A 27,451-nucleotide genomic window follows, 5' to 3' on the forward strand; every position below is an offset into this window, starting at 1 on the left:
AACGCAAGAACTGGATATAGTTCCAATAGTTCCTTGTCCGGAATAGTATATGTATACATAAACAAAAATCAGCTGACTGACATTTAAATCCTCCAAAATGTATATCTAAATGCCGTGAGATTTGTTCTGGATTTAATAAATCCAGTGGTGGATTTATGAGTAGTCTAAAACGCATGTTAGACATATATTGTATGAAAACGACAACTTACATTTTTGCTAAATCCAGCTTATACCTCGGTTACACTTAACCGAATTAACCCAGTGGGTTTGGATTACAAATGGCAATTCCATAGCGCAAACGTCAAATAAATCCTCTCGAAGTGGGTTAACCCGGCAAAAAATTTTAGTGTAACCGTACTAATAGTCTAAATGGGCTATAAATCAGGCATAACTTAAAATTCATTGAAATAAATACAAATTTTCCGAAAAGTAAAATGAATTTTTGTATATTTTTATTAAACAAAAGCAATTTATATTTTTGCGAACTACTTGTGCTAAATGTCAACAAAAACATAGACATTTCCGCCATTTTCATTTTCAGATTAATGGTGATGTCAAATTAACGATAATATCGATAGCAATCGATTTTTTGAAATGAAATATCGAAAATATCTAATGTTGGGAATATCGATAGTTTGACAGCTCTAAAGGTAGAAACACAATGAAATACGCCGCTTTATCACGCTCAGTTTCATGTAAAATACTAAAGGCCAAGTACTACCTAATTCAAATGAATTAGCCAGCATTTGAATTAGGTAGTATTTGGCCTTTAATCTTTTACATGAAACTGAGCGTGAAAAAAGCGGCGTATTTCATTCTGTTCACACCTTTAAGGTAGAAACACAATGAAATACGCCGCTTTTTCACGCTCAGTTTCATGTAAAAGATTAAAGGCCAAGTACTACCTATTTCAAATGAATTCGATAGCATTTGAATTAGGTAGTACTTGGCCTTTAATCCTTTACATGAAACTGAGTGTGAAAAAAGCGGCGTATTTCATTGTGTTTCTACCTTAATATCTAAATGCAGGATTTATTAAATCAGGCATAAAATCGTAAAAATTGCTATGCTTGTATATTTCAGTACACATAAGCTCTGTTCCTTTACGTGCAAGAATCTTCAAGTTTTACCACTTTTTACTCGAAAAGCGTTCCTTTACTTCAGACACCATACAATTCATATGAATGCAGTTTACAACTTATACTACTTTTGCCGGTTTTACAACTTTCAAAAGTAAAGGAACAGACCAATAAATTGACGTAAGGCTATTCATCCAAGGCTAGGTTTACATAAGCGTTTATAATCTTAATAGCTCTGTTTTCATTTTTATATTTGAAGCATATTTTCATACAATTTACATGACGAATCTTTTTAAATTCTTGCAATTAAAGATTTATTATTTTAAACGGCAAATGACTTTATTCAAGTGTTATGCAGTGTAGCATGTAAGTTTATTTGCTTTTATTTATTTTATTGCTGCTACTTTGTTATGGTTTGGCGGTGGTATCTCTACTCAAGTGGAGTAGCTGTGAAGGTGGTATACGGTAGTTAAAAATAACATTAATTAACAAACTTTAACTAGTAACAATAACAACAACAATAGCATCTTACTACTTTTTTTTTGTTTATATTCCTCCCTAAAACCAAATGCTGTTATAAAAACAAACATTTACTAACCAAATACACAAACACAACACTTCAATTTTAAGGTTTATTTATCCACAGCACTCTTGTCTTTTGAGCACTTATCGATTGCATCAAAAATATCATAAGTTCCCTTGATTTTTTTAATGGTTGGCCTGTTGGCCATTTAAAAAGTAATGCAATGAACACCTTTAATATTTACTATAGCAATAACAACAATAAAGTTAGTGTTTATCATCATTATTATTAGTAAAATAAAAACAATGACTAAATATATTGGACATCCTTCACAAGTAGTAAATACTACTTTTGGGGGGTACCCGCATTCATGTTTATCCATATTACCACCTTTAATGATTGTTGGTCACAGCCAATGGCTTTATTTTTAATGATGATCTTAGTTTTGTATGGCTTTTTTGACTTTTTATCGATGTCAAATATACCATATGACCTCAAAGTACAATACATACATACGATAATGTATGATTAGTAAGCATCGTGAATTCCATTGACAGGGCACCCCGCAGGTCATCTATAAAAAAAACTTCAATTTTATACTCTCACATATGTGATATAAGAGATCGTGTTGTAAAGCAAATGATGATGATGACGACGTCATCAACAAATACTAGGTAGACTTGTAATCGTGGTGAGGACAAAAGAAATTGCACAACAAAGCCAAAAATGTAGCTAAGTTTTTTAGTTAATCGAAACTTATGTAACATCCTCATGCCATTAGCTGCAAATGAAATACATACACTCGAGGAACTGGGGAGGTAATGAGACAATTGTCATTAGGATCTAAGCGAAGTGAGTCTTTGTTGAATAACATTAGCTTAAAACTCTGTTGGCAAAATTCAAAAAATAAGCACACTAACTAATCCGTAATCCCTAACTCCATCGAATATATTTGACCATTTACAAATGTTTTTATTTGGCAGAAATTAATTTTGAAACTGCGAGTACTTTCACCAACAGAATTTGATATGTTACCATGTTACTTAAGAATATATTCATGTTCACACGACACCTCCACCTTTGTCTTTCGTGTTTAGTGTAAATATAGCAATAGCTTCCAGTACTTTTTTAATGATAAAAGTGTCAAAAGAGCAAACTGTCGAAAATGAGTTCCACATACACTTTTTTCCTAAATATACGAGAACGGAAAAATGGCAGAAACGTCAAAAAACTTTAACAAATGTCAAAGTCGGCGAATCAACCAATCAGAAGCCGGCAAACATTTTGCACATTTTTGCTCGCCCAAATTTGTCGCCATTTTTGTTCAAAGAGAAGTGAACATTTTGCAACTTTTTGGTGTACGGGAACGCATTTTGGGGAAAAATTTGCAAAATGTGTAAAAACTTTTTAGTTCTGGAACGAAGCTAATATTTATTTCAGATGCTCAATGTACTTTATTAAAACATGTTTAATGTAAATGTGGCTTAATAATTTTACCACTATAACATTGAAAAAGCCCTCATATAAACCTGCTCTTAGTTTAAAACACATATAAATACCTTGTATATTCCAGAAATAAATCGAAACGTCAATCAGAAATGCATAATTATTTCATCACCAAGACCAAGAACATCAACACTACGGATAATGGTAATATCTAATGACAAATCAATTAACATTCATTTTAGTTAGAATTTTTTATTAGTTCCTTTTTTTTATACTTCTCAAAAAGGAACAGGTTTCTCTGGCTTCTGTTAGGAAAGAAATCTTCCGAAGAAGATAAGAGTGAAATATGAGTCATTTGTTGTCTTCAAATGAAGGTGAATAATAATAATAATGTTGTTTATGGGCTGCTAAGACGATGTGTTTTAATGTTCTTTATTTTTCTTAAAATAATAAAAATAATTTTAACTTGAACGAATGTGAATGCCATCTTTAATTAGAAATTGTAATTAAAAAATACCCAAAGCCTAATAATTAATAAGATAACTGTCAAGATATGCCAATAGAAATCGTGATGAAATGGCCAAGGCAACAAAATAAAACGACAACAAAAATTAATTCAATACAAATGTGTTCGACGCAAATCGTCACACATGTTTTTGCAATAAAAATAAATTAAAAAAAAAAACAAATCTAAGAGGATAATAATATTAATAAACAAGATTACACCAGTTAACATTCGATTCTTCATCCATAATGTCATAAATTTTTGGTATGGATGCTATGATGATTACCTGTCGTTTTTTGGCAAACAAAGATGCCCGCTTCACTTATTATGCATACTGGATATTAAACTGGTTATTGAGAGACTCAATATTTCAAGGTCATTTGCCGACTACAAACAGGTAATCCAAACCGTTTCCTTTGTAATATACTTCTTACCATTTAGTTCAAGGATAATTTCAACCTTGTTAATGTTTACCATTTTTTGGGGGGCACATACATATGTTGTATGTGAAAAAAGATGATACTAATTTTGACAAGTTTTTTTTATAGTTCTCAAAACTTGTTGCGGTTGTATCAAGTGGTTTTATTTACGTTTTTTCTTTGTTATTCTTTTCAACAAGGCCTTTGCCAAAAAAAGATAATCTCTGAAGCATCAATATTTTTGGTTTTTAATAAAATTTGGTAAAAAAAACTGCATTCTAGAATTCATCATCATAGTCTATTAAGAAGAAGTTTCTGACAAAAATAGCGGTATCAATTACAGTAGTTCATCAATGTTTTTATGGCTTTGAATTACTAACCAAAAATACTTGAACTAGTAAAATCTTAGTGTCACATCAGTGCTCATCAGTGTAACAGATACTTAATAGTTAGGGTTAAATCCAAATTACAGTAGTACATAAAATCAGTATTTGGGCAAAAACGTCATTTATTTGGCAGAATATCTATCTGTTTTTTTTTTAAAATTTATAAAAATTGGGCTTTAGGGTACGTTTACATAAAACTCTGTTGATTCTGGGAATGAACATAGTTTAAAATGTAATTTGCGCTAGCGCTTATAATCATTACTATTATCTCTATATGGATTTGTTTGACGTAAATTGTATGTTAAATATATTAATATATATAAGCTTTGTTCCTTTACTTTTTTAATGGTAAGGGTGGTCAAAGAGAAAAGTGTCCAAATTGCTCAAAATTGTTCTCTCAAGAACATTTTAACCAGAAAAGTAAAGGAACGGAAAAATGGTAGATCTGGCAGCAATGTCAAAAAGAAACATAAAAAAAGTCAATTTTCGTCTTTTATTTCACAGTTTTTAATTTAGTTTTGTCAGCGTTCGACTTTTTCTTCTGTTTTTCGTCCATTTTCTTTTTCATTGTGAAATAATCGTCAAACAAAAGTCGAAAAATCAGTTCTGCCATTTTTTTGCTGGTAGCCTGTGGTAGAAGAGAAAGTCATTTTCGCTCTCTCTCCACTCTCACTCTCTTAAAAATTGCTTCCAGTTTAGCCACTTTTCGGGGTTAAGGAACGCTTTGCAGGTTAAACACAGCTATAGTTATCGAGATGGAAAACACTTGTGTAAATCTCAATAATTCACAATGTATACATTGTTTTTGCTCAGGATTTTGTTACAATTTGTCTAGAAACATTAAGCAAGTAAACGTACACCGTTTATAATCAAATACATATATCAATAGATCCCGATAACGTACTTAATAACATTTTTACATTTGATGTTATCCGGGTTAAAATCTTTTTTGAGCAATGGAATTGACAGAGTACGTAAAAATACTTTAAATAACTTTTCCAATCGTTTCGTTTCGTATTTTCCATAGGAACAATACAAAACGAAACATAACCCTCGTTGGCCGAGCTCGCTGTTTAGTTTTGTTTTGTTTATATTCGTGAGTGCGAACAAAACGAAAAGCGAAAAGTACTCAACTCCACAAGAGCAGATAGAAAACGGAATAGTACTAAACGCATGTGAATAAATCAAAAACGTTTGGTGGTTGATAAAATTCACTGTGGTATGTTGATGCTATCTTATAGGGTTGTTAAGCAATCACATGTGTGTGTGTGTCTGAGTGTGTCATTGACAATACGCACGGCAAACGTTTCCCAAAAATACTTCTTTTTTCGGTGATGAATGAAACAACTCGGCAAAGCATAACCGAAGTTACATTTCCGCAATCGTACGGTTTCCATCTTTTTACATTGAAAAGTTTGTGTTTTTGTTTTGGTTGTGAGAATGAAACGATTCAGAGAAGCTGAAAAGTTTGTGGCTTTGTGTGATTGGTACGGGAATCGTTTTGTTTGTTTCCGTTCATTGGGAATTGACATTTAAAACCCAGTCGGTTTGTTAAATCCGGTTATATATAAACGGCTTATAATGGAATTGACAACTTTACGTTACGTTATACTGAATTTAGTAAATCCAGCGTATAAATCAAGGTGTATTTACCAGGTCACCTAAGTAGCGCAACAACAACTCTATTTTGGCCGAAAATTCTCCAAGATGTCAAATGTTTGTTTGTTTGTTTTCATACAATTTATTCACAATAACAACAAATTTGATAGATAGAAACCACCACGCTGGCGTTTTACGCCACCTTACAAGTTCATGATGGTATAAATGAAATAAATCCACAAAAAGTAAGTAAAACGCATTTTACACTTGCACTCAAAACAAGTGTTTTGGGAATTTACGTAATTTATTTGACAGATATGGTATGGAATTCACAGCTTAAATGATGCATGTTTTATAAAACATGTTAAATGTAAAATGCGTTTAATCCAGCAAAAAGCGTTAATGTAAATATGCATAACTCTTATGTTACATGGCCATACATCAAATTATTGAAGCTAAGACCATATGTTAGTTGAAATATAAATTGATTTGTCGATATCATGACCATAAAATGCTATATAAAGCGAATTTAGAATATTATTTTTAGGTAATATTTACATTGAGGCACAGAGTTTTAACAAAATTGGATTAAATTTCTGTTCTAAAAATGTTTGTTGTAAAAATGTTTACTACGATAGCATTTTTTCCTTTATTATATCGACAAAATAATACTAATTTAGTAGATTCTTGCAGTTCTGGAACATACCATTAAATATCTAACCAAAAATAGGTGCTAACTGGTTAATTTAATTTAAAAAAAATATAGTTAAAAGCAACTTTTCTTATACTTGTTAATAAATTTTATTTGTTTTTTTAATTTTTTAATACTTAACAGCAATGACTCATTTCACTGAATCAAGACAAGATTTCACTTAATCAAGTTAAGATTTCTGATCACGTAATTGGATCAGATGACCATCATTTTTGGAATTCCATTGCATCGTTGGTAATTAGACAATTATTACCTATGATTTATTGAAGAATGCAAATCAGTTCTTTGTTTAAAATCCCAAAACACCGAGCAATTCATTCAACAAAAATTAAATTTTTTGGTTGATTTATGAACAAGTCTACTTCAGTGCTTGACGTCTATGGGAATTCATTAAAATTCTAAGCAGAATTAAACCCATATTTTTTAAGGTGAGCTCATTAAACATTCCTTTTTAATAGCTAGCAGCAATGAGGTTCCAAAATCCAAACAAAATTCTCTTGGCTAATTAAAAAAAAAAAAAAAAAAACAATAAATTATGCTAATTTAACATTTATTCACAAAAAAGCGGAAAATTGGGGAAATGTGTCAATATTTTGTTTATAAACAATAGAAAACAAATTGGATTGAAGAAGATAAAGAAGCGCGCATGTTTGAGCATGGAAACCAAAAGTATTTCGTTAATACATATATGTCTATTAGTGTCTCTTTTTTACTTGCTAAATTTTACTGAACAAATTTTCTCAGTAAGAAATTATTCACACGATATTAAAATACATATTGTGTGAACGACTGCTAACCTTTATAATAGGTCTGTACGATAACTTCGCAAGTAAAAAGTACATGCAAGTACTCAGCAAGTTCTCAGTAACTTATCTCCACTAATTTTACTCTCTCGAAGCTAAAAATGTGCAGAATGTTATCGAACAACAATTTGCAAAAACTTGCAAGAAGTCAGCTGATTTGACAAACAAGACAAGATTTAATTTAACAATCGAAGTTTGTTTACGAAAATTATTTGATTATCCATTGCTACAAAAATAATTCTCTTTCCATATCACATAGTGTTCCTCCTACTCCATGGATGCGCCGCGTTTTTCTGGGATTTGATACCTTAGAAATAAAACAATCACCACAAACTACAAAATAAGTCGTTTTCCATAATTTATTTAGTTATCTCTTCTCTTTTTTATCTTGTAATTATTTTAATAACCACATGTTTGTTTATGTTTTTGCCAAGAATTGCAAAGTCAGCCACAAAACGTTCGAATTTAAATCAGCTGATTAAAGTTGCAAATTCTTACAAGGAAAATTTTGCTTGCAAAAACTTGTAAGTTCTCAGTCACAAAACTCTCCAAATTCGCTCTCTTTTACTTACAAGTTTGTTATCGAACAGCATTTTGTAAAAGTTTGTACAAACTTTTCGGTTATCGTACAGACCTAATATGTTTGCATATAACACCGCAAAAAAATTATAATGCAAACGGCGTTTTAGGAAGTTTTGTATTATACAAATGTCAAAAAATGAGTAAAAAGATAACATTCAGCAACATTTTGTAATAATTGTCACAAACTAACACATAAAAAGACACAACTAATATTTCAAAGCAAACGTATAAAGTGACCGGGCCATTTAACAAATTAGATGTCAAACTATTTCTTTGTTATTGAAATCGCTTTAAGTTTTCAATTCTATAGAATATTTGTCGAATAAATGACATACTTGTCCCAAGTACTTGTTTTAGGTGTCAGTGTAAATTAGGTTTAATGCATTTTTTCAATTATTATTACACTAATTATCAACCACATAATTGTCAAAATGCATTATTTGGGCTGTTCCCGTACTTTATAAAGTGGTAAAAGTAATAAAGGTTGTAAAAATCGTAAACGATGTTCATATAAATTTTGTGTACGGGAACGGATAATGTGTAAAAGTGGTAAAAATTGTAAAAGCTTTTTAGTTCTGGAACAGATTTAATGTGAATAAAATCACATACAAAAGGTAAAAAAGCAATTCACAGTAAAGCGTTATTGTGGACAAATTTTGAGAAATTGCCTGTCACTTCAACTTTTCAAAGGAAATTCATAAAGCCTGGCTATATGTCAAATTAAGTGAGAAAAAATTCTCATTCTTTTTTGTGTTATTAATGCTTTTGATCTATTCACTGAAGACAACTTGAGTAGTAGCCCTGTAACCTCAACTTTCCAAAGCAAACATATAAAGTGGCCTGGCTATATGTCGAATTAAGTATGAAACATTTTTCCTATTCTTTTTTGTGGTTTTAATATATTTTTCTCATGACAGAAGTCAACTTGAGTAGTAGCACTGCCAATTCAAATGTCATATAACAAAATACGTGGTGTGAATGTATGATGTCAATTGGAGATAGTACAAAAACTGACCCTTATTCCACGTGTTTTCAAGAGTCTGGGTATTTTTCCATACAAAAAGTAAATAAATGTTTTCATTTATCTATTTTTGAATTTATCTATATTAAAAAACACAATATTTAAATAATTGCCACTATCGTAATGCCTCTTTTCTCTCATAAAAATGCAATAATTATGAATCAATAACAAGTTTTTTTGCTATGACCATTGGCGCTGATTTCAATACTCAATTCATCCGTCCATATGCATATTAACGCCTAGCTATTGCAAGTTTTTTGTGCGGCTAATTTCGTATAATGTACCCACCACGAGTTCACAAAAAACCCAAAATGCCAAAACTTAAAAAAGCAATTCAATCATCATAGCAAAACAATATACATATAATTAATGTGTGGATAATTTTGTTGTTTTCGTCTATATGCGACGACCTCTAATTGATAAATTTTGCCACTGAAAATGGAAATTTCGTGTTGAAATAAAAAAACAAAATAGAAATTAACATACAATAGATTTTAGAAATTACGAACAACAACAGCAAAATCACATATTACTAAACAAATGTATAGACATGATTCTTAGCAACAATAACTCATTACGATATCATATAAGAAAGTAATTTCAAAAGAAATGCTTCAAAAAAATAATACACTCAAAGAAAAATGTAAACTTTTATTAGCGTATATCAAATGAACAACAGTTGTGGTTGATACCTATGCCGGTATCACAGCACAAGTATTTAGGGGTAGTTTACACTATATGTAAATGTCATATGACATGAAATTTTCGATCGTTAACTATTCACTAATATGTGAAATATTGGAGATTTTCCTTACGCCATTTATTCTGTGCGTCCACCCCAACAAAAATACAATAGAATTTCGTCTCCACATTGCCTCCGTGGGTAGATATGGAATGTTTTTATTTCGTGTCATATGACATTGATAGATAGTGTAAACTACCTCTTACGCTTGTTCTTTAACTGTTTGTATCCATACATCCTTATAATTTATGTTGTTACATTTTCGTACATATCACACGATGTGAACCACTTTAATGGGTACTTTACACGGTATATTTGTTATATATGGGTTGTAACTTTTTATATATAAAAGTTATATGCAAAGTGACAACACATATATAAAATAACATATCGTTTAAAGTACCCATAAGATGTGAAAAGAGTGACATCGCATATGTTAAATACATGTGGTGTGAGTAGAAAAATTCTGCCTTGTGCCTTCAGGAATATCGGTGAGAATATGTACCCACGCTTCCATGTGCTATTGAGGACAAGCTGGTGTGTCCCATTAAAGTTGACAATTATAACTTCCTTTTTAATGATATTTCCATTAGTAATCGTGATTATTTGTTGATACTTTTGATTTATGATTTAACTTAGAGTCCGTAGCCTACCTGACTCGCTTGAATAGATTTACTACCTATGTTATTTAACATTTAAGCCAACCTACTGTTGTGATCATGACTCTTATTTTTTTGCAAAAATCTTTACTCTTTCATTCATCCGTCCATGCAAAGCCTGTTTGTTGTCTCAGCTAATATGCTAATTTATAACTACGGAAGATGTCAACAAACCATAGACATTAACGTGTATCTATCAAAATTGATATGCTTCCTCTACGGCGGCAGATTTTTTACTTCACTTCTCACTCAAACATTTTGTTGTGTCTAAAGATGAAGGCGTCGGCGCAAAGATGGCACACAAGACAAGTAAGTCAAGTTCAATGTACATTTTTAACTTGATACAATGTGTAGATAGGCAGGCAGACAGACCACCAATAGACCAATTTGTAGGAAACATCTTTGCTAATAAACAAAAACATGTTAAAACATTTTTATGATTTTTATGTGCGGCACCCTTAAAGCTGAGACATAATTAAACGCATTTTTTATAAAAAATAAGCAAATCATGTGCACTACATTACACATAATATTAATAAATGTCAGTCATCTTCTCAGGCATAATGAATGTTAAGAAATATGTGCTATAATACTCAGGTTTGTTGCCCTAAGTGATCCATGTGATATTTTGTAATAAAAAGAAGACATGGTTGGATGAATTTGTTTAAAAAACAAACAAAGCTACATTTTAACCGTAAAAATGATATATTAAGGACAAGACCATAAAGTAAACAAATAAGAAATTATTAAAAGTCTGTGGTATTTTTCCACAAGTAAATCTTTATTAATCAATTAAAAATAACAATTAGAACGTTCTGTTCAATAAGCTGATTTACTAATACCCCGTTTGCACTAAACTGAATTTAATAAACCCACTGAGTTTCAAATGTCAACTCCATATCGCAAACATCAAATCCTCAAAAAGAAGGTTAAAGTTCATTTAGACTACGCTGGATTTAGCAATTATCTGGCTTTATTTGACATATGTTATGAAAATGACAATTTAAATCCACTGGATTTGCTAAATCCAGAATAGTCTAAATCAGGCATTAACCCGTCAAAAAGCTCTAATGCAAATTAGAATCGTATAATTTACTAATACCATGCATACACCCCAAGAATATAAAGCTGCTTACCCCATCGTCACACACAGCCAATATCATGGAAAGAAAGCGTATTTTTTGGAAAGAGTGATATGGTCAAAAATTGACATTAACCAGTAAATCGTCTTCGATAAATGTAGAATAAAATCACTCAATCAATTTAATACCCCGTTTGCACTTAACCGGATTTAAGAAATGCACTGAGTTTCAAATGTCAATTCCATAGCGCAAACATCAAATCCTCAAAAAGATTGTTAATCCGTCAAAAAGCTCTAATGCAAACGCCGCGTAATGGAATGTGTTCATGACATTAGCTCTGTTCCTTTACGTGCATGAATCTTCAAGTTTTACCACTTTTTACTCGAAAAGCGTTCCTTTACTTCAGACACCATACAATTCATATGGTAGCAGTTTACAAATTTTACCATTTTTGCCGGTTTTACCATTTTCAAGAGTTAAGCTGGGTACACATTGTCAGTTTTGAATGTCGATATTTCGCAATTATCGATAACTGTCAAACCGTCCAGCAACCACAAAATATTTTGTGGTTGCATGATGAATGACAAAAAAGAACGGCCACACTAGCAAGCAACAACAAAGCTGTCATTCAAAACTGACAATGTGTACCCAGCTTAAAGGAACAGACCAATTGAATCGATTATTTTTGGTCTGTTCCTTTACTTTTGGCAAAAGTAGTAAAAGTTGAAAACTACTCCCATATGAATTGTGTGGTGTCCGAAGTAAAGGAACGCTTTTCGAGTAAAAAGTAGTAAAACTTGAAGATTCTTGCACGTAAAGGAACAGACCTTTTTTGTCGAAAACTGTATTATCGACAACGTTTATTAACAAGGGGACCATTGCACAATAATACAGGTACAACGGGAAAAACAGCTGATTATCAGACTAGTTGTCAAAATGCATTATTGTGAATAAAATTACATACAAAAGGTAAACAAGCAATTCACAGTAATGCGATATTTTGACGTATGGTGTGGTAAATTGACCGATTATTGTTATCGATGTAAAGGTAGAAACACAATGAAATACGCAGCTTTTTCACGCTCAGTTTCATGTAAAAGACTAAAGGCCAAGTACTACCTAATTCACATGAATTAGGCAGCATTTGAATTAGGTCCCGGTCCGCAGTAGAGTAAATTTCATTAAAAAATTTCATGAAATTAGGTGTTCTTAGGTCGAATTCCCCACAACAGCAATGTCATGATTTTACTCTACTATGGAACTCGATCTAGAGACGCATCATTTCATGTCAAAATTTCAGTGAAATTACTCTAGTGTGTCCCGGGACTAGGTAGTACTACTTGGCCTTTAATCTTTTACATAAAACAGAGCGTGAAAAAAAACGGCGTATTTCATTCTGTTCACACCTTAACACCTTCTTATTCCGCCATGAAGGGGACAGAGTAGAGCTGGCAAAAAATAGATAGCACCATCGATAGTATTGATTTTTTAAATTCATACATAAGTCGAATTTACATATCGGGTTTAAAACATCTAACCTAAAATCTGTTGAAATTAATAGAAATGTTGGTGTTTTGGATTTGAGAAAGTAATACTATGTTTACATTAACGAAATCCACTCGATTTCAACTGTCAATTCCATTGCTCAAACATCAAATGAAATCCAATCGATTTCAGATGAGTTTTGATTTGACGTATACACAAAGGAATTGACAGATGAAATCGAGTGGATTTCGTAAATGTAAACATAGTATTAGTCCGAAGTCACACGTACACATTTTCCGGAAAAGTAAATTGTATGTTTGTGTCTTTTTATTAAATAAAAACAACTGTTTCTTTTTCCTTTATATTTATAGTACTTGTGCAAAATGTCAACATATACATTGACATTTCCGCCATTTTTACTTCCAAAATAATGATGATGACAAATTAGCAATAATATCGATAGCTATCGATTTGTTGATATGAAATATCAAAACTATCGAATGTTGGGAATATCCATAGTTTGCCAGATCTATGACATCTATGGCATGGCATCATTTATTTGACAGATTTTCAATGGAATTGACAACTTAAATGACACATTTTTCTAAAAGACATTTGGCGCATTTGGCTTATATTCCTCATTATAGAGCATTCAATACAACAATGTTCACGTTAAGGGCCTCAATTGATGCTCACTATGCTCTGTTGCAGAACCTGCAACAATCTACAATACTTTTACAGTGACAACAATTTTTCCTTTACAATATCGAAAAAAATTGTTCTGGAACAGAGACTAGGGACTAGAGCTGGCAAAAATCGAAGGATCGATAGTTCCATCGATTATTTTAAAAAAATACAATATCGATCGATAGTTTTGTCTATCGATATTATCGGATTAAAAACCCCTAACCTAAAATTCATTGAAATTAATAGAAATTCCCGGCTTTTCGTTTTTGTGGATGTAAGAAAGTAAGTTGGTAGTCACACGTACAAATTTTTCGAAAAAGTAAAATGTATTTTTATTAAATAAATGCAATTGTTTTTTCTCCTTTTTGATTTCTGTGAACTATTTGTCAACAAAAGCGTAGACATTTCCGCCATTTTCATTTCCAAATTAATGGTGGTGACAAATTAACGATAATATCGATAGCAATCGATTTTTTAAACTATTATATCGAAAATATCTAATGTTGGGAATATCGATGGTTTGCCAGCTCTACTAGGGACTGACTTATACTATGTTTACATTTACGAAATCCACTCGATTTCAACTGTCAATTCCATTGCTCAAACGTCAAATGAAATCCAATTGATTTCAAATGATTTTTCATTTGACGTATACACAAAGGAATTGACAGATGAAATCGAGTGGATTTCATAAATGTAAACATAGTCTTAAAACGTCAAATGGCATAGAACGATAATACAGGTAGATTTATCTGTATAGTTAGATGGTTTTACAAAAACATATGGAATATGTATTTGTTCTTTCGTCTCTATAACTAATCACTTTAGCTGCGCTCCAAATAGTTTTCCTAGAATAGTGTTCAAGTCTCCCTTGTTTCGCCTGGGATGTTTGTGGAACAATTATTAGAATAGTGTTCCCGTATTCCAAAAGTTAAAGCTTTTTGGTCTTTATTTTAAACAAATTTTATCAAATTGTAAGATATTGTGTTTTTGTTGGAGCAATAGAAAACAAGTTGTAATCAGCTGTAAGCTGTGGTCTACCTTAAATGCAGTTTGCATTAGAGCTTTTGCCGGGTTAAACTTCCTTATGAGGATCGCATAAGTGCATAGACTAAAAGGCGTTTAAACGAACTGGCACTGTTCGCACGCTTTTTATTTATTGCAATGTTTATATGCTTTATTTATTTTCGTGGAAACATAAGCTTCGTTCCAGAACTAAAAAGTTTTTACACATTTAACACATTTTGAACATTTTTCCCCGAAATGGGTTCCCGTACACCAAAAAACTTGCAAAATGTTCACTTTGAACAAAAATGGCGCTGAATGGCTTTTTCTTTAGAAACTTTTTACACGACAAATTTGAGCGAGCAAAAATGTGCAACATGTTTGCCGGCTTCCGATTAGGGATACGTATTACCAAGCAAAAATCGATCTTTTGATTCTTACTTATGCTATGTTTACATTTACGAAATCCACTCGATTTCAACTGTCACTTCCATAGCTCAAACGTCAAAAGAAATCTCATCTGGATTTCATGTTGAATATGTTTTCTAAGTAAACACCATACTATTATATTGTTGTTATATGAAACTAAATATGCTTTGTGTTTTAAAACAGTTGTTTGTAGTCATGAACTCATGAACATTATTTGTAATATTTATTCAATAAGATACCATTGAACACAATAGGTTATGAGCCCAGTCTCAAAAATAAAATAGTTTTTCGTGTCAAATAAAAAAAAGGAACAAGGATTTCTTTTCAAAGAAGAGACTTAAGGATAAAAATAAAAGGATATCTGCATCAAAAGGAGAACAACAAATAGAAATAATGGAATTTACGAAGAATTTGAAGCCATTATCTTGCGCATCGGACTGGCCAATATGGAAAAGAAAGGTCAGAGATATTTTGGATTTTTATTAAGGCGCTTTGGATGTCATCGACAGCAAAATTGAGAAACCAGGAACCCTCGAAAATGGAGCAAACGAGAATCTAGCAAGAGAGCATAAGAAAAAGGTCGAATTTTATCGAAAAGCAAATGCATATGCGAAAACTATTTTAACCAATACCATAACAGATGAGGTGTACCAAAAAGTTATGGATAAAGAAAATGCATATGAAACCTGGAAAGCGCTAGTGAATATTTTTGAAGCCACGTCAAAGGACCAACTATTTAAGATTTGTATTGAACTTTTTTCGTTCAAATGGGAAGAAGAGCAAGATGCTTCGACACATATTGCTAAACTTAGAGGCCTGTGGGATGAACTCAACAATGGATTGAGGACTAAGGGAGAACATATTTTGCCAGATATGCTCCTCATGTGTAAGATCCTGCATATTTTACCTTCCTCATATGAAATATTCCGTTCAAGTTGGATGATGCTAACAGAGGATGAAGACAAATCGTTGGATGAGTTACTGATGCAAATATGCCTATTTGAAAGGAACTTTCAAAAAGGTATCACCGATTCCAAGAATAACCAGGAAGCACTATTTGTGAAGCCCAAAAGAAATATCCGGGATAAGGACGCGAAGAAATATACAAAGAAAGAGGACTCTTGTTTTTATTGTAAGAAGAAGGGGCATTGGGTAAAGAATTGCCGTAAATGGATTGCTGATGGAAGACCTGCGAAGAATTCCGCCCCCGTTAATGTCAATACCGCTCTTAGTGCTAACACAAAGGAACAAAGGTTATCATATGGAAGTGATTGGTGGATTGACAATGGAGCTACAAAGCATGTCACTAATGATTTTGAACTTTTTTCTGAATTTGTCAAGTTCAACGAACCGCAAGTAATACAGGCTGCAGGAAAAGAGATTATTAAAGCATATGGAAAGGGGAATATTGAAATAATTTCGAAGGTCAACGGAAAAAATTTAAAATTGACTCTTATGGATGTGTGGTATGTACCCCATATTTCAAGAAATTTGTTTTCAGTTTTGGCAACACAGGATCGAAATCCGAATAGTAGCTTCAAATCAACTTCAACAAAGTGTTGGTTGGTGGTGAATGGACAAACGCTTTTAAATGGAAGTAGATCAATAAAAGGGAATCTTTTTAAAGCGTCAATATACCCAATAAAAACTACCAAAGCTGAGAATGTGTGTTTAACTGTTGGAGATACGTCTATGCTTCAACTTTATCATGAGAGATGGGGACACCAAGACAAACGCCATGTTCAAGACAAATTAAAACAGGATTTCAATATAAAAGTTAATTTGGGAAATGAAATTTGTGAACCTTGTGTTTACGGGAAGTCAAGCAGAAAAACTTTTGGAAGGAGAGAAAATGCAACTGCTCCAGGTGAGCTTATATCTGCTGATGTCTGTGGTCCATTCCATACTTCGCTTCAAGGTTACAGGTACCTTATTGTTTACAAAGATGATTATACAAAATACAGATATGGATATGTAGCTAAAAATAAATCAGAGGTGAAAGATACCCTTGTACAAATGTTGGCTCATGAAAAGTGTAATGGTCATGTAGTTAAAACATTTTTAAGTGACAACGGATTAGAATTCAACAACAAGGATGTGAAAAGAATATTATCTGAAAATGGCATAACCCAGAAATTAACTGCACCTTATACGCCGCAACAAAACGGAAGATGTGAACGGGAAAATAGAACAATTGTTGAAATGGCTAGGACATTTAAGTATTCAAATCCCGAAATAACATTTCCTGAATCAATGTGGGCAGAATTAGTGAAAACGTCAATTTACATTTTGAACAGAACATCAAAGTCGTCTGTCAAAGGTGTAAGTCCCTATGAACTATGGCTTGGGAAGAAACCAAGGATAAACCATTTACGAATAATTGGATCAAAGTGCTATATACACACACCGCAACAAATTCGTAGAAAAATGGATAAGAAGGCTCAAAAAGGATTTTTAGTGGGTTATGATGGAGATGAAAGGTATCGGATTTATATACCAGGAAGTCGAACGGTTCAAGTTTCAAGAGATGTAAAATTTGAAGAAAAAATTAAGTCGTGCAAAGATGAATTCCAAATAAATTCCAAAGGGGATTCACTGTCTGCAAGTGGAAGCCATGAGAAGAAGCTTCAGACTTCTGATGACACAAAGATTAATGTACCATTTATAAGCCGAAACCATAAATAAGTTTCAGATACCTCGTCGGAACATACAAATGAATATGAAGATGTACCAGAAGAATTAGAAAACAATACAGGAATTGAAAATAATTTTGCAGAAGATGCTAATGAATATGAGGATGTGCCGGAAGAATTGGAAAATAATGCAGGAATTGAAAGTAATGTTGAAGCAACAGAAAATGGAGATGATCTAAGTTTCGAAGAAGACTTTCAAGGTTTTGATAATGATGAGTGTCATTTTAAGCGATTAAGAGATTCCGATACAGAGGAAGAAGAACCAATATCGAAGAGACTTAGAGACCGTACACTTCTCTCAAATTCAAAATATAATGACTATGTGTTAATAGCTCAAGAAATAGACACTAACGTTTCAACTCCACAAACATATAAGGAAGCAATAAATTGCAATGTGAAAAATGAATGGATTTCAGCAATGAAAAATGAGATTAAATCCTTGCATGAAAATAATACTTGGGTATTGACAGAATTACCAGATGATACGAAGGCACTCCCGGCACAGTGGGTATTTCGTGTAAAACAGAATGCAGATGGAAGCGTTGATAAATATAAAGCAAGACTGGTGATAAAAGGGTTTAAACAAGAAAAGGGTTTAAACTATGATCAAACGTTCAGTCCAGTCGCAAGAATGTCGACAATAAGATCACTAATAAGTGTTGCTGCAACAGAAAACTTACATATGTTGCAGTTTGATGTTTCTACAGCTTTTCTATATGGAGAACTAGAAGAAGTTATTTATATGGAACAACCTGAAGGGTTTAACGATGGCACTAGAAAAGTGTGTCAATTGAAAAGAAGTTTATATGGATTGAAACAAGCTCCAAGATGTTGGAATAAGAGAATTGGGAGTTATTTTGAAAAGCTAGGTTTGAATGTAAGTACGGCTGATCCATGCTTATACATTAGAGAACGGCATGGAAGGAAGTTAATTGTTGCATTGTATGTTGATGATGGACTACTGGCAGCCACGGATAGAGATGAGTTAGAGACACTTTTAGAAGATTTAAAAACTGAATTCAAAATAACAACAAAAGAAGCCAATTATTTTCTTGGACTTGAAATTACAAGCACTAAGGAGTACATAGAGGTCAACCAAGAAGCATACGCCAGGCGGATTTTAAAAAGATTTAATTTTATGGAATGCAAATCTGTTTCAACGCCCATGGAGAAAATTACAGCGTCCAATAAAGAAGGGAAAGCAAAAACTGAATTTCCGTATAGACAAGCGATTGGAGCTTTAATATATCTAATGCTTGGAACACGACCTGATCTTGCTTACAGCGTTTGCTATTTATCCAGGCATTTGGAAAATCCTACTCATGAAGATGTTTTAAAAGTGAAGAGATATATTAGATATATATCTGGAACTTTAACAAAAGGCCTCAAATATGAAAGAAAAGGACAAAAAGTTCTCGAATGTTATAGCGACTCAGATTTTGGAGGATGTATTGAGACCGGTAGATCTACTTCGGGTATTGTAGCCACTTATGCTGGATCTGCTGTCTCATGGTCAAGTCAACGACAGAAAATAGTATCAACCTCAACCACAGAAGCGGAAATTATTGCTGCTAGTGAAGCTTGCAAGGAGTTGATTTGGTTACGTCGTTTATATAAGGAAATTGCAAATATAAAAGAAGTACCTTCCTTATATATTGATAATACTGCAGCACTGCGTCTGGCTCAAAATCCAGAATTTCATCGAAGGACTAAGCATATTTCGATTAAACATTTTTTTGTAAGGGAAAAGGTTGCTGAAGGGAAAGTCAATGTACTACAAATATCTACAGAAAACCAACTTGCCGATATGATGACCAAGCCCCTTTCGAAAGAACGCTTAAACTTATTATGTTGTAAATTAAATCTGTGTTAACTTATAAAACAAGGGAAAGTGTTGAATATGTTTTCTAAGTAAACACCATACTATTATATTGTTGTTATATGAAACTAAATATGCTTTGTGTTTTAAAACAGTTGTTTGTAGTCATGAACTCATGAACATTATTTGTAATATTTATTCAATAAAATACCATTGAACACAATATTTCATTTGACGTTTAACCTATGGATTTGACAGTTGAAATCGAGTGGATTTCGTAAATGTAAACCAAGCATTAGAACTCAAGAATCGATCTTGCCATCTTTTGATTCTTATGCTTGGTTTACCCCGCTTGGTGTGTACCCCGCTTTACGTAGGAATCAAAAATCGATCTTTCGATCCTTTGATTATTACATAGAACTTACTTGGATAAAATAATCGTTCGATCGAGACGACTCCTTAGCTGAAAATGTGAACGTTTTAGTGTACATTGCTTCGCGTTTAACACTGCCGTACCGTAAGATTAACTTTTGGTCTGTTCCAGTACTGCAAGAATCTACTAATGTTTACTATTTTTTCCGATAACATAAAGGAAAAAAGGTTATCGTAGTAAAAAAATAGTAGCTTCTTGCAGGTTCTGGAACAGACCATTTGTTCATCAGTACAACAAATAATATAAGATTGCTGTCTTGCTCTTACCAATGTAATCTGTATGTTTCATTTTCGTGGTACATCAAAAAGTCAAAACGGAATTGATCTTTCGATTCCCACTGCAAGAATCGGAGAATCATAACAGAAAATCGATATTTCGATTCTCTATGAAGTCAAAACTCGATTCCGATTTTTAGATTCTTCAAATCAAAGAATCGAGTAATCGATTACTCGAAAATCGACTTGCGTATCCCTACTTCCGATTCGCTGACACGCCGGCTTTGACATTTGTTCCAGATTTTTTGACGTTTCTGCCATTTGTCCGTTCCCGTACATTTTGGAAAAATGTGTGCGTTGAACTCATTTTTGACAGTTTTCTCTTTTGAACATTTTACCATTAAAAAGTACTGGAACGAAGCTATAGTATAAGATGCAAAAAAAAAAACTATTTAATACCGTGTTATCGATAGTTGCAGCATTATCACTGACATTTTATGGCAGGTTTACATGACAAAGATTTCCCTTCATCGCCTAAATCATAACTAAATAAAAATATTCTTCATATTTGTCGTGGAAACGTGGTATAAGTCGCTAAGAGATAAAGAAGATACCGATACCGTTGATATTTTAGGTCATTCTTCCTCAGCAAATATTAACAAACACCACTGAAAACAGATTAATGTGTTTGCATATGTATAAAATGGCTTACAAACCCGCTGAATACTGCTTTCTAAAACCTGCTGAATATTGCTCTCAAAAGCCTGCTGAATATTGCTTAAATTGTAACACTGTGCTTATTATATTTATTTAAATACACAATTTGGTGTTAATTTTTCAATCATAAATTAACAGCTTTACAATGTGCTTTCATTACCCATCTTTGTTTGTGACGTTCTAACGTTTTTTCCTAAATTTTTGAAGCAGCGAAAAAGGTAAAACTCCCTACCCAAAACATTGGGAGTCCGTTTCTAACTTAAAAAAATACTGACTTTATGTTCCTGTTAATGTTTCTAACTTCGTTTTCTAAATGTAAATTATGTTTTTGTTAATTTCTCTACGTTTCGTGCTAACTTCTACTAGCTGCTACTGACTACCTTTCGTCTATGTGTTTCTTGATACTCATTCCTTTCAACTTCCTTTCTAAAAAACAATAAAAATGATTCAAATTTCCCTCCTCCAACAAAAAAAAAACTCAAAATTCATTTTCAGACACACTTGTTAGCCCATTCCCAGCTGATTTGCAACCACCTCTATTCGAGGTCGATGATAAGAATGCCTTCGATAGCTATGGCAGACCGATTGAATCATTGAAACCCATTCAAACGCCCGATGGTCGCAAGGTGATTAGCGCTCAAGGTCTACAATTCGAAATTCCAAATTATGCATCGGGAATCACAGAGCTAAAGAAACCCTCTGATGATTTACTGCCACCATTCATTGGTGAGTTTAGCAAAGATTTACAAAAACCAACTAATAATACAAGTGTGAAAGAAAATGTCGATAACGATAACCACGACGATGACGACAATGACAGTAGTAACGCCATCAAGTTTGATCTGAATGAGGCGGGACGACACCATGATGCCTCTGTTGTTGTTGGTGATTCCAGTGATCTGTTGCGGATTGGCAGGCATCAGCCAAGAGACACGAACACAGATATGCACGTTGCGCCTCATCAATTGAATGAGAACACAAACACTAATCCCACTAACCACAAACCGCATTCAAATCAAATTGGTGCTCACCAACAACAAGATGCAACTGGAAAATCATCCTCATCATCAGCATTGAGTTTTTCATTAGAAACGAATTCACCAACATCACCACCACAATCTTCATCTGCATCTTCAACATCAAGCTCATCTTCTCCATTATCGTCTAGCTCTTCATCCACCACTACTTCTACTACAACTATCTCTAGTTTATCTCAGCTTTCAGCACCATCTCCCAAAAAGTATAGTCCTCCTCTGAGTAGTGGTAACTTCAACTATCCCAATGTACCCAGAGATATTTCTATTATCGAACGTATTGCCTCTAAATATCATAATCCCCTTCCCACCCTAGATCCCATTGCCGTTGCAATTCCAAATGATGATAACTCGGAAACAACAACCACATTTACCAGTCCCTCGACCCCCCAGGTTGAAGTGCAAAATTCCCATTCAGTAGAAGTTGTGCAGCAGCAGGAGAGCAATGGACTCTTTAAGGGTTTGCCTCAATATATAATTGAGTTGAATGATCCGGATATTGGTGGCCCAGTTGAGTACACACCAAGCGAAGGTAAAGGTTTGAATTTTATTGCCTGGGATTTGTTGCCACCATCAAATGAAGATCCCGCCATAATAAATGATCCTGGCAAAAGGAAACATAATTCCCAATTCACTGCTAGTCATACAAATTTGGTTTCTAAAACTAGTCAGGTTCTAGAAAGTTCAGGAACAACATTGCAAAATGTACAAGAGTATCCTAAAACAATAACACCTAGAACAACAACAACCACCACAACTACTACAAGACGTCCAACAACAACAACTACGCGTCGTCCAACCACGACCACAACTAGAAGGACAACCACAACAACAACTACGACTAGACGCCCAACAACGACGACGACCAGACGGCCCACAACTACAACCACCACCACAACAACTACACCTGAGCCAGATACTTCCGATTTTCTAAGATTGGAGGGTGGAGATTCCTATACTTTACCCGCTTGGTTAGCTGACATTGATGATCCAGATTTAGATGTGGCCGTGGCCTATGTGCCTCCCGAAGATCTTAGTCAATACAATGATACCATTGCTCGCGACATTTTACCACCCCTAGAACCCTATACCGATCTCAATGTTTTGCATATTACACCACCAACAGGTGAGGAATCTGTTGCATATACCACCAGTACCACAACAACTCCCAGGACAACAACAACCACAACTAGAAGACCGACAACGACAACAACAAGAAGAACTACAACAACTACCAGGTCTACAACTCCCCGTACCACAACCACTCCACGGACCACAACAACACGTGGCAGCTCCCAACAGCATTGGGTTCGGGCCAAGCCCACAACATCGACAACCGCCAGACCCTCTTCAAATTCATTCAACCAATTCACCACCTTTTCAAGTCAAACATTTATATCACCCACCAACACTTTCGGCACTTCATACAATGGACGCACGACCACTGCACCACGTACTACTACCACAACTACCACCTCTGTTAAACCCACGACCACAGAATCTAGTTTTAATCGTCCTCTTTCCAATACAGACAGAATTACCAGCAGCGAAGAATTGAGCGTAAGCACCAACAAACCCGCAAACCCCTTCTTCAGTGGCAGCTACAAGCCTCAACCCTTCTCCAAGGCCCCCGCAACCACAACAACGAGGAGAACGACTACAACCACCACTACAACAACAACACCCTCACCCTTAGATGTGAATCCCTTCGAGCCCACCATACCACCATGGTTAGCTGAATTTGACTATGCCGATGTTGGCCCCGGTGTCCCCTTTGTCTATGATCCCAACGATGAAGAAATGTCTGTCGACGATGACATATCGCCACCCTCTCGCACCACACCAACAACTGAATCCACTCCCTCGAAATTCCCCAATAATGCACAGCCAAACTTTTCTTTTACCTCCACTTCTCTAACCTCAGCTTCCTCTATTCCATCTAAAGTAACCCTTCCACTACCACCATCCATTGCTAGCGACCGGAATGATAACACGTTGTTAACGCAACCGCATAAAGTGTTCGTACCGCCACCGCCTGTTCAAGGCGAGGAGGAGGTCGTCAACTCAAATGATGATGATCGAAGCAAAACAACCTCAACAAGTTTTAACACCAATTTTCCAGCCCGTTTTGAACCGCAAGGCTCGAGTGTCACCACATCGTCTGTTTCGAGTGGACAAAAGATTCCGCTGAGTGCTGATCGTGAATCATTCCCACCATTTAATACAGCAAATGGTTTGGCTCCGGCGGCGGCAGCCACACCCACCAAGACCACCTTTAGCAAGGGTGCAGATGGCAAAGTTATAACAAATAATATTTTCTTAAGCGGAGCAGTTGCTGGAACCGGATCAGGCACAGCACAATTATCAACATCGAAATATTTCGGAACAACTGCTGCGGGTAATGCAATACAGAAAGGTAAGTGAGGGTAAATAAATTAGAAGATTAATGAAAGAAATCATCATAGATCTTCCACAGATCCGGAAGGTCTTCCAACTAATGAAGACATATGTGAGAGAGCTTTAGAAGCTCTTTTGAAGAAGACCTCTTTTGTCCATGGAAGACCGTTAGCAGGTCTTTTGTCTATAGAAGATCGTTAGCAGGTCTTCTGTTCAGAGAAGACCTTCAACAGGCATTCAGCCCATAGAAGAGCTTTAGAAGCTCTTTTGAGTATTTGTATCCTTTAGAAGGTTTTTTGTTTATAGAAAGCTTTAGAAGGTATTCTGTTCACAGAAGTGCTTTAGAAGGTCTTCTGTCCATAGAAGAACTTTATGAGCTTTTCTGAAGAAAGCTTTAGAAGCTATCCTGACCGTAGAACAACTACAGAAGCTTTTCCGTTCATAAAAACCTTTAGCAGAAATGCTTTAGAAGCTCTTCTGTCAATAGAAGACTTTTAGAAGCTTTGATGTCAATAGAAGGTATTCTATTATGTCGTCTTTCCATAGAGGAGCTTTAGAGGCTCTTCTGTCAGTAAAATACCTTTAGTGGGTCTTCTGTCCATAGAAGATCTTTAGCAGGTTTTCTGTTCATAGAAAAGATTTAGGAAGTATTCTGTTCATAGAAGAGCTTTAAAAGCTCTAGATGCTGTTCTGTCCATCATAGAAGATCCTTAGAGGAGCTTTAGAAGCTCTTCTGTCCAGAGGAGACCTTTAGCAGGTCTTCTGTCCATAGAAGGCCTTCAGCAGGTGTTATGACTATAGAAGAGCTATAGAGGCTCTTCTTTCTACAGATCTTCAGACCATGCAAGACCATAGAAGTCATTTAACGTGAATTCTGTCCACAGAAGGGCTTTAGAAGCTCTTCTGCCATTAGAAGACCTTTAGAAGGACTTCTGTCCATAGACGAGATTTGGAATCTCGTCTGTCCACAGAAGACCATAAGCAGGTTTTCTGTTCAGAAAAAAGCTTTAGAAGGTATTCTGTTCATAGAAGAGTTTTGGAAGGTTTTCTGTCCATAGAAGACCTTTAGTAGGTATTTTGTTCATAGACGACCTTTATACCATGTTTACATTTACGAAATCCACTCGATTTCATCTGTCAATTCCCTTGTGTATACGTCAAATGAAAACTCATATGAAATCGATTGGATTTCACTTGACATTTGAGCAATGGAATTGACAGTTGAAATCGAGTGGATTTCGTAAATGTAAACATAGTATTAGACCGTTTTCTCTCCATTGGAGATTTTTAGAAGTTCTTCTGTCAATTAGCAGCTCTTCTGTCCATAAAAGACTTATAGAAGGTCTTCCGTCCACAGAAGACCTATGGAAGGTCTTCTATCTACAGAAGACCTATAATAGGTCGTCTCCCCATAGGAGATCTTTAGAAGGTCTTCTGTCCGCAAAAGACATTCTAAGGGTCTTCTGTCCATAGATGACCTATCCACAGAAGATCTGTAGAGGGTCTGACTGTAGAAGATTTTTTAGAATGTCCTTAGTTATTCTGTTCCCCCTTCCCATGTGACACATATAATCCTCTTTTCCAAAAATAATTTCCTGAACAATTTCATCTCTTATTTTATATTTCAGATACCTTTGGTACTACAACAAGTGGTTTTGTAAAACCCTCAACTGTTAGCACTAATTTCAATCAAATAACTACCTCTGGTGCGGCATCAGGTTTTGTTACAGCCTCCTCCACATCCACGGCCACAACTGCAACAGTCGGTAGCACTGGAGTTGGCAGCAAATATACTGGAGGCTTTGGTGGTCCACCAGGTGTTTTGGCAACACAAGGCAGTAGTGGAAAACCCTCAGGCTTTGCAACAACAACAACAAAAACGACAACTGCATTTACACAAAGCTACAATAAGGCCTCAACTACTAATCGTACACCAACAACATTTACAGCCGCTACAACAGTTCGAGGGGGAGCAACAGGAAATCACAGTGGCAAATTTACTGGTAGTTTTGGTGGACCTCCAGGTGTCTTAAAACCATTTGACAATCTTAAAGCCAACTAAATTTTCAAACAACAACAACAAAAACAGGCATTATTACATACTCTTTCCACTACCTACCCTTACCTTATTTTACCATTTTAGTTTAAGTTAAATTATTTATACTTTATAAAAAAACAACAAGCAAAAATACTCTTCCATACAAAATCATTCTTGTTTATACTGATTTGTTAAATTATTACAAAAACCAATAATTTATTTCCATTCTTGTAAGATATTCTTTGATGGGCTTCCTCCCATAACTTTCTATGAAAAAAAACACTGTTCTTTTATTCTTGCCCAAAAACCACCCAGGAAGGGGACACACCCGTAAATCATGTATTATAAATTCTTTTGTAAATGTTAATGGCTTTATATGTATATGTTTGTATATGTATGTTTATTTTTTTGATACTTTATTAAATAAATCGAATGTAAATGAAAGAAATTGCTGTGTTTTGCAAAATTTTCATTGGTGATATCTCTGACAAGGCCTCTCTATCTATATACGGAGCAGTGGGTAAAATGACATTTGAAAACGGAACAGGCTACCAAATTTGTTGTTGACATTCATTATGAATTGCCGGGACAAAGACAGTTAACTTAATTTTGGCCAACATGCAAACCAAACCCAAACAATAACACCATAACCGCCCTACTCATCATCATAACTGTCATATTGACGTGATTTTATTACCAAAAACTAAAAACAACAACCAAAACTTGTTGATTTACTACATTTGCATATTGACATAACCCACCAGCAATCGCGTGTTTTGGCTTGTAGGCAGTCACAGAACAATTGGAATTGGAATTATCAAAACAACATATCAACTACTTGCTACCCACCTATCTTTAACTGAAACCACCAAATAAAAAGTTGATTGCTTGCTACGCCACAACCAACCAACCAACCTCTTCCATATATCAATTCCAATAAA

General features: G+C 34.4%; 1 protein-coding gene across 2 annotated transcripts in view; it reads left to right on the top strand.

Annotated features, from left to right (window-relative positions):
• Positions 1-26,958, top strand: part of flap (flapper) — a 29,604-nt gene extending 2,646 nt beyond the window's left edge. Inside the window, exons 2-4 of one of the 2 annotated variants that reach the window (XM_073957586.1) lie at positions 21,537-21,767; positions 22,392-24,491; positions 26,101-26,958. In XM_073957586.1, coding sequence (XP_073813687.1) covers positions 21,537-21,767; positions 22,392-24,491; positions 26,101-26,534 — 2,765 coding nt within the window. In that variant the 3' untranslated portion in view covers positions 26,535-26,958. The remainder of the gene's footprint in view (positions 1-21,536; positions 21,768-22,391; positions 24,492-26,100) is intronic. The other variant, XM_073957587.1, reaches the window with a different exon arrangement.
• The last annotated feature ends 493 nt before the right edge of the window (positions 26,959-27,451 follow it).

The sequence above is a fragment of the Musca autumnalis genome, unplaced genomic scaffold (genome assembly GCF_047663935.1).
Source record: "Musca autumnalis isolate F117 unplaced genomic scaffold, ASM4766393v1 scaffold_5, whole genome shotgun sequence".
Lineage (NCBI taxonomy): Eukaryota > Metazoa > Arthropoda > Insecta > Diptera > Muscidae > Musca > Musca autumnalis.